The following is a 13,649-nucleotide window of genomic DNA, read 5'->3' as shown; positions in this document are numbered from 1 at the left end:
TTAAACGTGAAATTTAGTGTTTAACCGAGGTATAAACATTAATTTAATTGTTTTAGTGTTAAAATTAGTTTTATTACGTGGTTTGGGTTTTGATTGTGGAGTTTTTGTTTGTTTTTAACGATATTATGCCGAATTTGTTTTATTATTGTTGATTATTAGTAGAATTATCGCCATTTTGTGTGTTAGATTTGTATAAATGGTTTGTTTGAGGAATATTGAGTTGGTTTTGGATGTATAGCTGCGTGGATTTTAAATGTCGGATCTTTAGGGCGGGCGGGCTGGTTGGTATCGGCCGCCTTCCGGTCATGCGCGCGGCGCGTCCTCGAGCCAGCGGCAGCAGCGCCATATTGAGAATAGGCGGTTGCTCCGTACAGTAGCGTAGCCGACGAGCGAGCCGACACCGAGAGTGCCCAGCAGCGGAATCGCCCCGTCGCCGTCGCCATCGCGTTAGTGCCCCCCGAGTGCGTGTGCGTGCGGTAATGGCCGGCGAGTGGCGCGTCTGAGACAAGCCGCAGCAGCAAGCAGCCGCAGCGTGTGCCGCCGTGCCATCCACCTGCCCCGCATCCCGGTGCGCCGCGCGCGCGCCCGCGCCTCTCTGTGTGTGTGAGTGCGAGTGCGTGAAGAGAGCGGCGAGCGACCGCCGGCGATGCGCTGAGCCGCCCTGCGACTGGGGCTACTGCTGCGGGGCTTCACCGGCGCAATCCAGTTTGGCGTAATGCGATTATAGGCCCGTGTGGTGTGCGTGTACGACGCGAGCCGAGGGCGCAGAGGATGCACCACACCCCAGCGAGCGCCGCCGTCGTCGTCGCCGCCGCCGCCGTCGCCGCGCACTAGCGCCGCGTCCGTCCCGCTTCCGCATCGCCTCTGCCCACCGACAGCCCGGCGTGGATGCCAGCGGCTACGAGCGCCACTTCGGCACAGTCGCTCCCACTAAGCTATGACCATGTCCTGCTGTCAGTCAGATGAGGTGCGGGAACAGAAGCGTATCAACCAGGAGATCGAGCGCCAGCTCAAGCGCGACAAGCGCGATGCTCGCCGCGAGCTCAAACTTCTTCTGCTTGGTGAGTATAACACAACCCGAAAAAATCCGCTGAAGAGAAGAAAAAACGCACTTCATTTGTTTGTTTGTGATGTTGTCCGGTGTGTTGCATACATCGCGGGGCCGTAATCGAATTACACTACACGTAACGTGGGCATGGGGCATCATATCACAAAATGCAATTAGATTAAGTTATTTAAGCACTTTAACTTATGAAACCTAAGGCTTCATAAATAAGTCTTCCTTCTCCTGTATGTGCACATGTATTGATTCAATTTGCCTAATTGCATTCAAACAATCAATTTATTTCATTTTAGATTATATAAAATTTAAAATAACAAATTTTTGTTTTTTGTTTTGCAACAGGCACTGGTGAATCCGGCAAGTCGACGTTCATCAAGCAGATGCGCATCATCCATGGCGCGGGCTATTCGGACGACGACAAGCGCGGCTTCATCAAGCTCGTCTATCAGAACATATTCATGGCTATGCAGAGCATGATACGCGCTATGGACTTACTTAAGATTAAATATTGCCAGCAGAGTAATGTGGTATGTATGCAACCAATTATACAAAACATCAATATTACCATCTATCGAATGTTTACTAGAGTAAAATTGTGGTTATAATCATTTTTATGTATATGAACAGGACAAAGCTGATTTAGTCCGCGGCGTTGACTTCGAAACGGTGACGACGTTCGAGTCACCCTATGTCGATGCCATCAAGGACCTCTGGAACGATTCGGGCATTCAGGAGTGCTACGACCGCCGAAGAGAATATCAGCTTACAGACTCTGCCAAATAGTATGTGTATTTCTATTCTCAAAAAATAAAATATTAATTTTTGTGTGAATTTGCAGCTATCTGTCGGATCTGGAGAGAATACGAGCGTCGGATTACTTGCCGACGGAGCAGGACATCCTTCGCGCTCGAGCGCCGACGACGGGCATCATCGAGTACCCGTTCGATCTAGACTCCATCATATTTCGGTCAGTATCAATAAAAAAAATCAAAAAAATTAAAAATTTAATTGTTTTTATTATTTAGAATGGTGGATGTCGGCGGGCAGCGATCCGAGAGAAGGAAATGGATCCACTGTTTCGAAAACGTCACTTCCATCATTTTCCTCGTCGCTTTAAGTGAATATGACCAAATTTTATTCGAGTCCGAAAACGAGGCAAGTATTACCCACATTTATCACACATAATTCACTTAAATTCATTGTTTTAATTTGTTTTTTGATGTTTTAGAACCGTATGGAAGAATCGAAGGCTCTATTCAAGACGATCATCACATACCCGTGGTTTCAGCACTCTTCGGTCATCCTTTTCTTGAACAAAAAAGACTTACTGGAGGAGAAGATCATGTATTCGCATTTGGTTGACTACTTTCCTGAATATGATGGTAAGAAACACAAAAATCATCAATTTAGGTTATTTTAAGTTAAATTTAATAAATTTAAATGTTTATCAACAAAGGACCTAAGCAGGATCACGTGCAAGCGCGTGAATTCGTCTGTAAGAAGTACTTGCGCGAGAATCCCGACCCGGAGCGCGCATGTTACTCGCATTTTACAACTGCGACAGGTCGAAATCATTTCTTAGGCTAGAAATTAATATCACGCTAGTTTTATTTAAAAATACTTGTATTTTGGACTTGTAGTTGCTAGTGTAATGCAATTTGGCTATTTTTATTACAATTCAAGGTCCGCAAAGAGACGCCATCGCTGCTAGAGAACACATTTTGCGGATGTTCGTAGACTTGAACCCCGACAGCGAAAAAATCATATACTCACACTTCACATGCGCTACAGGTATCTATCAAATCATTAAATACTTCCTATTATCTCTGCGAATGCTTTACTTTTACTTGCTTTCTCTTAAATTTACTGATTTTATGAAAATTTGCTTTATTTTATTCAATGTTTGCATGTCTTGCATGGGGATGATGTTTCTGCGTGATTATTTCTCTCAACACAGATACGGAGAATATTAAACTCGTGTTCTGCGCCGTCAAGGATACGATCATGCAGAGTGCCTTGAAAGAGTTTAATTTAGCTTAAAATATTGTTAAAAAAAAAGAAGATAATAGTGGCTTGCATAGTTTCATGTAGAAAAAGTGGGGTTATGCGCGAAGATAGTTGGGTTGCCTATATTCTCACTTTTTCTGCATACAAGTTAAATGCGATTAATACAACGCATGTGTTTCTAACCTATAATTCTCTAACTAAATTTTTGTTTGGTGTTTAATAAATGTTTGCGACGCTTTGAATCTTTTTAAACATTTTTCTTTTAACTTCTTCTCGGAATGCCATTTTTATTTCAGCACATAGAGGTGCAGGTAATCTCTTTGTGTAAAACATTTGAAATCAGAATTAATACATGTAATTCGCGAATGTTTCAGATACGGAAAACATTAAGTTCGTCTTCGCAGCGGTGAAAGACACGATATTGCAATCGAACCTGCGCGAATACAACCTGGTGTAGGAGAAGAAGACACGACGCATGCGCATCAGCAGCAGCAGCAGAAGAAAACAAAAACAAAATACGACCACCACCACCACCACCACCAATAAAACAAACAAAACAAAAACCAACCGTGTGTGCCGTACCGCGTGAGAGTGTGTGTGTGTGTGTGTGAGTGATGAGTAATAAACTAAGCGCGCGCATCAATGAGTAGTAAAATGAGGCGTGTGTCTAACACACAAAAAAAGGAATTGGAGCCATTTTACAAGTTTTAAATTTACATATTTGCAATACACACACACATATATATATATATATATATATACGGGAAAAACATATGCGTGCGGGGCGAGAATGCTTTATTGAATGGCAGAAAAAAAGCAAAATGGCGGCGATGGAGCGAATGATTGTATACAATGTGATGTTTCTAAACTTATTCATCTCTTGCAACTATATCTATGATTGTTTTCGCGATTTTTCGATTTTCGGTTGCGCATCGTACCACATACTGCATACATAATTAGTAAGTACGTAAATACGGAGAGAGAGTGAACGCAGTGCGCATGAGTGCATGTTGATGACACTTGACACACGCACATTATTTGATTCAATTGTTCATATATTCTTACTACGATCATCATCATCATCATCCGGTTGGTTGGTTTCTGTTCTCGTGTAAACGTGTGCGCTTAGCTTTAGTGAAAAACTGCTGTTTGGAAGTAATTCTAGTGCCATTTTACTAGTACGGTGTCTCTACAAATAATTACGATATAAACTACTGCAAGAAGATGATGTGGACGATGGAGGGGGGGGAAATGATGGTAAATCACGCGCGTACGCAAAAACCAGGCAGAAACGGAACACATTTTATTATCTTAACTATATCGAAATGCCAAAGTGTTTTTTAAAAACAAAAAACGATTGCATGTAATACCAGAAGCAGGCAACCAGACATACATACACTGTGCGGGGACATGATGGATTGATTTTTCACACACCACAGCGCGATTTGAATACAAATGAAAACCAAAACTATTGAAATACACTTTATTAAGGGATATACTTATACAAAACTAAAACTTGGGGAGAACTTGGGCAAAACGTCATTGTTTGCGTTTGCGGAGACATTTCACACTCACACAAACAAGAGAAAACAAACTTTCGATGAGAAAAACATGCATAAATCCTGACTATAAAAAATTACGATATAAATAGTATTGTTATTTATAATAATATAAATTAATGTAGAATAGCGTTAAGAGTGACGATGGTGTGTGGCGGTGAGACGAAATGTGCGCATTCTTTTTGCAATTATACGTATATTCATACATAATATACACACGGCGAGAGAGGGCGGCGAAACGAACCAAACTAGACGAGAGACACACACATAAATGGATGTAAAACACACACACGACGCCATTTTGATTACGATTTTTGACAGATTTCGACAGCAGACAAAAACAGCAGCAGCAGCAAACTATTTGCGAGTTTTACGTTTCGACTTTTACGTTTGTTTGTCGCTAGGGTATAAATAATTAACAGATTGTGAAAACAAAACAAAAAAAAAGTAACAAAAACACAACACACACGGGTGCGAATGGTTCTGTTTAATTATAATTTATGTACGTACGCATTTATACATATTCTATAAAGTGAAAAATTAACGAAAAAAAAAAAGATTCTTCCCAAAAACTAACAACAACTGATTTTTTGCGATTATTTATTTCATTATTTTATACTAGCGCATATTATGTTATAGTTTTTAAAACAAGAGAAAACAATCTTATTCTATCTTTATATTATGTAAACGTAAACATAAAACAACTAAAAATATTATCTATAAGTGGAGCGTGCAGATATGAGGAAAAGATGCGACAGTTTTTCTTCTCTTTTTTTTTTGTAAGTGTCGTGTTCTTTGGCTTGAAATTTTGATTGTAAATTTTTAAACACTTTTTAAACGTGACGAGGCAGTTTGAAAGCTCAATGGAAACAAACATGCAGAGGAAAAACGCCCTTTTTTCTTGTGATTCAATATTTTATTTTGTTTTTTAATTTGTTTTTATGATTATTTAATTTAATTCAGTTTTGAGAGAGGGAGCGGAGCGGAGAGGTAGCAGTACTACGTGAGAGAAATGATAAAATTATATTTTGTTGTTTATTATTGAATATATTATGTTATAAAATATTATTTGACACACACAGACACACTTATGTACTACGCAAACGTTAATGTTATATTTGTTTTTTTAGTAGTTTTTATTGTATGTTTTATTTTTGTGCGGTGTGTTTAAGTTTAAAAATCAATGATCATGTAATGGCTGCCATGGTGGAGTTAATGTGCATGCGCAGAACACGCCCAGACTGAATCAGCGATGAATGGTACCCGGAACGCTCTATAGATGTCGCAGTAGATTCCAGTCGAAGTAACGCTGTCATTCCCCTACATTCTTCAATCGACAGTCGGTGGTGCTGGAGTGCGCAACGTGTGCGGATCTATTCGACACCCAGATTTGTGCGTTAGTGTGCAGACATCTTTCAGCAGGATAAATGTGAGTACTAGTATTAATCCTACCAATTTTAATTGATTAATTTACTAAACTAGGCAAATTGTGCGACGTAAAAAACATGGCGTATGTTATCTAGTGTTGTTTATTTATACTGAAACAAATGAATAACGCTGAGGTAATACTAGTGTAAGTTGCATATTGCAGCTCTCTTCCCTTGTCGCCATGCAGGAAAACCGGGACAAGTGAGCTTGTGTGCCGGGGTCGCACGTGCCACACGTGTTTCCAACCAAGCGTTCACTCCGGTGTCCTACTGTTCTAGAAATATTCGCCCGGAAGCGACGCGTAATACCTACTTGTTTTCATTTCGTGGTTATGTCATTGATTTTATTCTTTTATCATTTTATCGAAGTTGAAACAAAGTTAAACTTTCGAATTCACTTTCAATTTCATTGCAAGTGAACAAAACAAATAATAATTACATGTAAAAACAAACATACTCGTAGAATTTTAAATAATTGTTGCTCGTGTTGTACGACTGGCAATAAAAAACGTGTAAAGCAAGTTTATTTTCGTGTCGTGCTATATAAAGTACTAATTAATTGTCGTTATGATCGTAATGATAGAGATTACAAATTAAAATTGAATTCATGTCCCGATGTCACGTGTCAATGATCAATTATTCATAATTTGAATTTGAATCACGCGACTTACAGATTAATTATTTTGAAATTTGTTTTGTTTTGTTGTGATGATTCTGTTGCTACCTGTTAAATTATTTGGTAAATATTCAGAATTAAACCGGATTGAACTGGTTTATCATTTTCTTACGCTCAAAAATTTATAAATTATTCATGAGTGATTAAAACTTGCAGTGGAAAACTTGTTTCGATTAAAGTTTTTCTATAGAAACTGTTTTCTTTTTTGAGGTCAAGTGTTACTAGGTTGCATTGAATGAAGTGGTGCAAGTTCAAGGGTAGTTTTTTGTTTTTCTTCCATCATGGAAATAAATATCAATATAATGACTTGTTTTTCATTGCAAGTTCAAGTACACTTCTTGTTATGAAACGCAAAGTCCACGATCGTCATTTTATTGTATTTAAATTTTCTATGTAAAATTAATAACGAGAACATGTTTACAAGCAGAATAAATATAAATAATTCTAGTGCACTTTACACGCCGCCGCTGACTGGGAATAAATGTTTGATAAACAAATATTTGTCGACTGTTGGACGCCTAATCAATTCTTGATTTAACCTACATTACATACAAAACGCACAAAACAACAAAACGCCAACACTTTCATATCATTTTGATATCTTTATCTCTACAGGAGATAAATGTAGATTGAAAATATCTTGTTGCGTTATATTTTTTATCTGTGTATTTAAATTTCTTTGCCAAGTTTTCGATGACGACAGCGATTATTATAAGCGCGTCTAGCATTGCTTTGTGTCGTGATTTCGCTTTTGTACTCGGTGTAATAAACGTAGCGAATCACATGTTTCGAGGCATTGAATTTCGCAATGTTTATTTTTTATTTTTCGCTTTCTAACGTGACTTTCAGAGCGGCACTACGCCAACCGCCATTAAATTATGTACACAAATAGCGTTTTTAGCCATTAAATATTTAATTAGTTACATAAATCACGCAAATTTTGAGATAAATATTTGTTAAATTGCCAATATTATTGTTATCTTTTTATTATAAACAAAAGATAACTAAAAATCAATTAAAATTCAAAAGAAAAGGAAGAATGGAAGCAAAAGAGTTGCCAGTACCCGCAAAAAGTGGTGGGGGTAAGCTGCAGTTACGCATTTTTATCTTCGCGCGCGAAAATACCTGCAAAACTCGGTAAAAATTGAGGATTTATGGTCACCTTTTGATCCCCTTGCCCTGTCAAACCATTCCAATCACCCCAAGTGCTCCCTACTTATCAATAATTGCAAATTCAAAGTCTGCATGTGGTCTGACTCCTTTATTATCATCACGCTTGGCTCGTAAAATGTGTTTTGTTCGGTTATCAAACCAAATTTCACCATTTCCAGCCGATAAAATTACGTGTCTGATAAGGGGAGTTCAAGAGTGCCGCCGTAAAATTCACAAAAAAATGCTTACGGTCATGAAAGCAATAAAAACACAAAACATTATTGAGTATCTTCGAAAACGGCTGTTTTAACTCTCCTTGTGATTGGTTTGAAGCTAGACGTGCCCACTTTTTGCTTGCGTCACAACGTGATCTCACTAGTTAATTAAATATTTGCTTAAAACAAAAATCTTCAACCTTCGAACTGGTAGTATCGAGTTTCTTTCACTTTGCGAACGTTCTACTATTGGTCTAGCACGAGTCGTGCCTACTCAACTAATTAACATAAATGTATCTTACGTCAGCAACATAATAAATAATCGGTAGATATTATTTTCAAAGGTAAAATATAGGATATTCGATCGAGTGTGGAGTGGAGTGTTTTATTACTTCGATTAAAACCACAAAACCGCACTCATTCGGTGCGTATGAGCGGTTTTGTCTCGTTTCCACCGACTTACTCTCCTGAATCAGTAAGTCAACCAGTCTGATTGTCTGATAAACCGCGATTGTTTATTTAAAGCAGTTGCTAGCTGCGATTCCCGACGCAGTCGCGCGCCGACACGCGGAGAGGGTAATAATAGCCGACAACTTAAATGTGCAACGCATCCAATTGATAAAATAAATAAATAAATTGAATTGGTGCGCGAATTAATGCTGATTTCCGAAGGTTAACATCAAATAATAACAATAATAAAATTCCCAGCGCACACGTATCGCTAATATCCAGGTAATAGAAAATTTGCGAAGACGACAATATGATTTCGACGCGAAAATCGTAGATTTATGTTAATTAGGCGAATATTTGTTAGCGTAACTGTTTAACACATTAGCTAACATGTCATAACCGGCGTTATTTGCGTTAGTTAGATCTATTAGATGCTTTTTATCAACTTTTTATTCATTTGTTGTTTTGTTTGTGAATTTCCAGATACGATGGGACTGGTCGCACTTCATTCTGTGAGCCTTGGTCGTGTGAATATCGGCGAAGTGTTTCTCTGATAGAGTGACAAAGATCGTCCGCCAGAGGAGTACAGTACAAGAACAGTTACCAAGTAGTTACCATACTAAAATACCATTCCTATTATTTCGTAATTTTTTGGTAGTTTTTGGATTTTTTAAAAATATTTCTTAACGTGTTGTAAACAAAAATCATTGTGTTTATCATGGCTACCGAAGAGGACCGATCACTGCATTCCAGCATGTCGTTGCCGATGTGGATGAGGGGCCGGGGGCGAATGCACACAAAGTAAGTGATACTAATAAAATTATATATTCCTGTATTGTGCGAATTTAAGCAGTTTTCCTCCTCAGTTGTCACTGCTTAGGTTTCAGTTCGCGTTCGACACTCGCCGCCGTCGGTCGGTGTTTTTATTTTGAGAATCTAGAGCGCGTGTCGCGGCTCCCGCAGAGAGCAAATATCGTATGTGTGTGACTTCTGTTTTTGTTATCAGTGCGACGCGTTCGACTTTTTCAACTTTCGCGCTTATCTAAACCCAAACCGAAAATAATATTTACCATTTACCACTGGAATATTTCATTTGAAAGTATAAAATGTAAGTTGGATGAATTTGCGTTGTGCATTTTATTATTTAGATTGGCCAGGCGCGCATTATTGTCGGTCGCTGCTTAACCAGCCAAGTTCGTGTATTTATAAAAATCGTCAGGTGACCGCACAACGAGGATTTACATATATTGGCGGCGGTTCATATCTCTACGGCCATTATGCAATCGATTCATTTATTGCACGCGCACATTTCGTTGTTCATGCGAATTATAATTGATATGATTGTTGATTGATTATTGTCGGCGATGTCAAAACAGCTCGTCGAACTTGTCTCGACGTCACTGGCCGCCATTTTAAATTCTTGTCGTGGTATTCTTCTCATAATGTAATTTTCTTTAATATTTTTTTATTTTAGTGTATAATTTATTTTATTTTACAGATTAGACTTTGATCAGAGCACATTTTCACCACCGGAGAACGACGATAACTTCCTGTATATTCGTTATCCTGTGAAACAACCTCCACCTCAGCAAGACACGCAGACTATCCTGGTAAACGATCAGGGTGGTATTAAACTCGACATTTCCAAACATACAGAGCCTTGTAAAGATTATATTCTTGGAAAAACAAGTTAGTAATTTTTATTTCCTATAAAAAATCATTGTTTTATGATTATATTACTTTTAGATCCGTCAAAAGCTCAGGTTGTGAACGGTAACGGCCAGCTGAAGTCAGCTGGAACCGATGACGGCTTCAAGAGCCCTGAGGCATCAGCGTGTGGCACGTCAGTGATCAGGGTGGCGTCCCAAATGGTCTCCGGAAAGGTGGTGAAGGGTTTTGAGACCTTCGAAGATGAAGAAAAGGAACACATGCGCGCGATAGGCTTCGATCCGCATTTGAGACGCGGAAGTCGATCGTTGCCTGCGTCCCCATTGCAGTCTCCGAATTCGTCACCTAAAAGCAAACGCAAGCATGGTAATAAGTACTTCACCAATTCACCAGCCACTGCAGGCGCGTATGCTGACGATAAGAAACCCGGCAGTATACTTGCTGGTCTACTAGCAAAGCGGGACATGTCACGATCTGTGACTTCCATCGCCGAGGAGCAGCAGACTGTTGCGGATGCAGGTCTACGACTTTCGTTCCTGCAAGCTGGTGATACTTCCGCAGCGGGCGAAAAGAAGTCGACGGCGAAGGCCAAGCCGTCACATCTGCGTGAGATGAACTTCTGGTCGCCAACGTCGATGTAAAACATCAATACTCTTTACTTGCACTTTCTATCGAGGTGTTGATTGATTTTCTTTTCTCTTAACAAGTTTATACTCTACTATATAACGTGTTCTTCATTCGGACGAAGGACTTTACCTCTTAGACGAAGGAGCGCTGCAGATGCCTTCATCGACTTGTTACCTACATGAAACTGTTTATCTCTCGGGTCCATTGTTGATGATATTCTTTGTTTTTTAAATCGAAAATCGCGGCTGTTTTTTTTTGTAACAAATCAAATCTGGATGGTCGAGGATTATTTAAGTAACTTATTTTTGAGATTGCGGGCTATGACAACACATGTAGAGGCGGCAAGTGCGGCGGAGGAGATAACAAAGAGCAATATGCAAACGATAGGTATGAATAATGTAATTTAAGACGATGTTGTCGGACATGAGATGGAATACTTATCGGATGTTTTGTATGTTTACTCTGTTATAAACTATACTAGACTTATTTCCGAATCAAAATTATTTTGTAGAATATAAGGAAAATTACGAATTTGAGTGTCTATTGTTCATCAATTTTATTCCTAGCCTAGTGTTGACTGTTTTTGGTTGGCAGACAATTGTTTCGTTCTCCACCGTTCTGCACCGCACGCGCCAGGCGGTACTATCAATGTGTGTTACTGGCTGTCCGTTCTCTTTCCTGCTTAGTTAGTTGTGCGATGTTGTGCGGTGCACACGTGTTTTGTTAGCCAAGGATTTCGTGGTAATTTCCCGCGTTTTTGTAATAGCGCGTGGAATAATTCTGGATTCCATTGTGTTTGTGAGTTCGAATGTGTGCCGACGGCCGCCGAATATCTTTTGATGGTGAAGAATTCAAATTGGATTTAGTGTGTCCAGGTATTAAGATATTAATTTCTGGAAATAAACGACATGACCATTGTTCTCCGCGTGATATGAAAGAATATATTGATTGTGTAAGAATAATGTCGTGAGTCTCATCGACCCGACTTTTAAGTAACTTCTGAAATGGTGAACTTATTGAAAACAGTAATTAACTAGCAACTAACAATTTGTATATATGAGTTTCAATAAAATATTATTAAATATTGCATATATGAATATATTTATTCTCGTATCCTCTTTGTAGTTTCCATACATAGTGTAAATAGTTACGTTTGACTACAGGTGTTCGTATGATGCTATACGATGTTGTTGTTTTTAAAAATGTGAGAAAACCAACAACATTTATACCTGAAACGAATAAGATTCGATAAGAGAGCCGTGTGGCTCAGGTGGCATGTGCATATGCTAGCATGCTGCAGGTTCATGGATCGAATCTCAGTTGGAAAAGGCAATTTTATTAAATAATAAGAAATTTACGAAATGTGGGTTGCATACCACAAAAATTAAAGATTCAAATGTTAGAAATAAGTTGAAAAGCAGAGTACGACGAAGCAACAATAAGAATAAGTAGAAGATGGTGGAGGAGCAGCAGCAGCAGGAGAGTGAGTATAGGAGAAGTAAGAAGAGAAGAAGAAGAAAGAGTACGGGAAGAAAAGAGAATAGGGGTGACAGAATTTTTAAATTTTTTGGCACGTGTCGTTATAAGACAGTCACAGGTCGATCTCCCAGAGCGCCTCCGGCGCTCTGGTCGATCGCCCACTGCTTCGGTCCATCCATTGCTCCCGGCCCATCCTACAGCTACGATGTCTCTACGCTTCATCCCCGGAATTATCAGGCATATCAACAATTTTTATGGTGGGGGATCATCCCCAGAGAGAGGGAACTCCTTATAAGGACATCCTTTTAAGAACTTGTAAAAATATTTCTAATTTTTAAGTCGCCTCAAGAGAGGGGACACTTAAAAATATTCTTACAAGTTCTCACCTGTACCTGAAATGAAAGATGGAGTACACAAATCATACAAGATACCTTAACAATTTTTATAGTGGGGATCATCCCCCGAGTGGGAGAACTCCTTGTGGACTTGTAGAGATATTTCTAAGTGTCGCCGCTCTCAGAGCCGCCCACAACACTGAGAAATACTTTACAAGTTGTGACCTGTACCTGAAATGATAGAAGGATGGGGTGCACAAGTCATAAGATACAGCCATTGCCTTTAACATTTCTTTATTAACAAACTCAATACAATATAAGTTCATAACTTGTATGTTCAATAGTTACAAGACATATGACGTCATTTTAAAACATGTTTATGACCTGCATAGCCGCGCAAGAATATAGGGCAGCGGCACAGGTAGAGTACACAGGCCTTTGCCAAAAGGTCAAAAGGGAAGCCAGAAGAGACAAACGCAGGTGGATAGATGATATTTGCAGACAAGCAGAAGAAGCAATGCTCAACAACAACTCGAGAGAACTTTACAACCTCACAAAGAAACTGGCCAATAAGTACTCTACACGCACACACTTCATTAAGTCAAAAAACGGCCGCCTGTTAGTTGAGTCAGACAAGCAGCTCGAAAGATGGAGGGAACATTTCTCCGACATGCTCAGCGCAAACGAAACAATTAACTGGGAGCCAGAGAATAACCCAGGTAGACAACTGAACATTGACTCGAACCCGCCTTCAGTCGCGGAGATAACTGCAGCTATAAAGACGCTTAAGAACAACAAAGCAGCAGGAGCTGATAACGTTCCAGCGGAACTACTAAAGTAAACGCCACATGGATGGCAAATGAACTATACCACTGTATTAAGGAAGCATGGAACAACAACAAGATTCCGACCAAGTGGAAAGAAGGGCTAATCATCAAGCTTCCCAAAAAAGGTAACTTGACCGAGTGTAACAACTGGCGTGGCATAACGC

At 39.4% G+C, this 13,649-nt stretch overlaps 2 protein-coding genes across 6 annotated transcripts; both read left to right on the top strand.

The window, feature by feature from the left end:
* The first annotated feature begins 333 nt into the window (after positions 1-333).
* Positions 334-5,694, top strand: LOC135801173 (guanine nucleotide-binding protein G(q) subunit alpha). Of its 2 annotated transcripts, none has more exons than XM_065314548.1 (8): positions 334-1,061; positions 1,406-1,590; positions 1,691-1,845; positions 1,902-2,030; positions 2,089-2,218; positions 2,292-2,445; positions 2,520-2,627; positions 3,021-3,312. In XM_065314548.1, the coding sequence occupies exons 1-8, from the start codon at positions 938-940 to the stop codon at positions 3,101-3,103; spliced, it is 1,068 nt and encodes a 355-aa protein (XP_065170620.1). In that variant the 5' UTR covers positions 334-937; the 3' UTR covers positions 3,104-3,312. The 2 variants fall into 2 exon arrangements, with proteins under 2 accessions (XP_065170620.1, XP_065170619.1); XM_065314547.1 differs by lacking the exons at positions 2,520-2,627; positions 3,021-3,312 and adding exons at positions 2,747-2,854; positions 3,445-5,694 and having other exon boundaries at positions 339-1,061.
* A 207-nt stretch (positions 5,695-5,901) lies between these two features.
* Positions 5,902-11,375, top strand: LOC135801174 (uncharacterized). Of its 4 annotated transcripts, XM_065314552.1 has the most exons (5): positions 5,902-6,058; positions 9,033-9,156; positions 9,281-9,350; positions 10,048-10,238; positions 10,296-11,375. In XM_065314552.1, the coding sequence occupies exons 3-5, from the start codon at positions 9,304-9,306 to the stop codon at positions 10,856-10,858; spliced, it is 801 nt and encodes a 266-aa protein (XP_065170624.1). In that variant the 5' UTR covers positions 5,902-6,058; positions 9,033-9,156; positions 9,281-9,303; the 3' UTR covers positions 10,859-11,375. The 4 variants fall into 4 exon arrangements, with proteins under 4 accessions (XP_065170624.1, XP_065170621.1, XP_065170622.1 ...); XM_065314549.1 differs by having other exon boundaries at positions 9,033-9,350; XM_065314550.1 differs by lacking the exon at positions 5,902-6,058 and adding an exon at positions 8,643-8,831 and having other exon boundaries at positions 9,033-9,350.
* Positions 11,376-13,649: the final 2,274 nt, after the last annotated feature.

The sequence above is a fragment of the Atheta coriaria genome, unplaced genomic scaffold (assembly GCF_025399875.1).
Source record: "Atheta coriaria isolate IRGN ID8LTWV9N9 unplaced genomic scaffold, Caltech_Dcor_3.1 hic_scaffold_10_pilon, whole genome shotgun sequence".
Taxonomy (NCBI): Eukaryota; Metazoa; Arthropoda; class Insecta; order Coleoptera; family Staphylinidae; genus Dalotia; species Dalotia coriaria.
The sequence above is the reverse complement of the archived record's forward strand: the minus strand, read 5'-3'. Positions and strand labels throughout refer to the sequence as shown.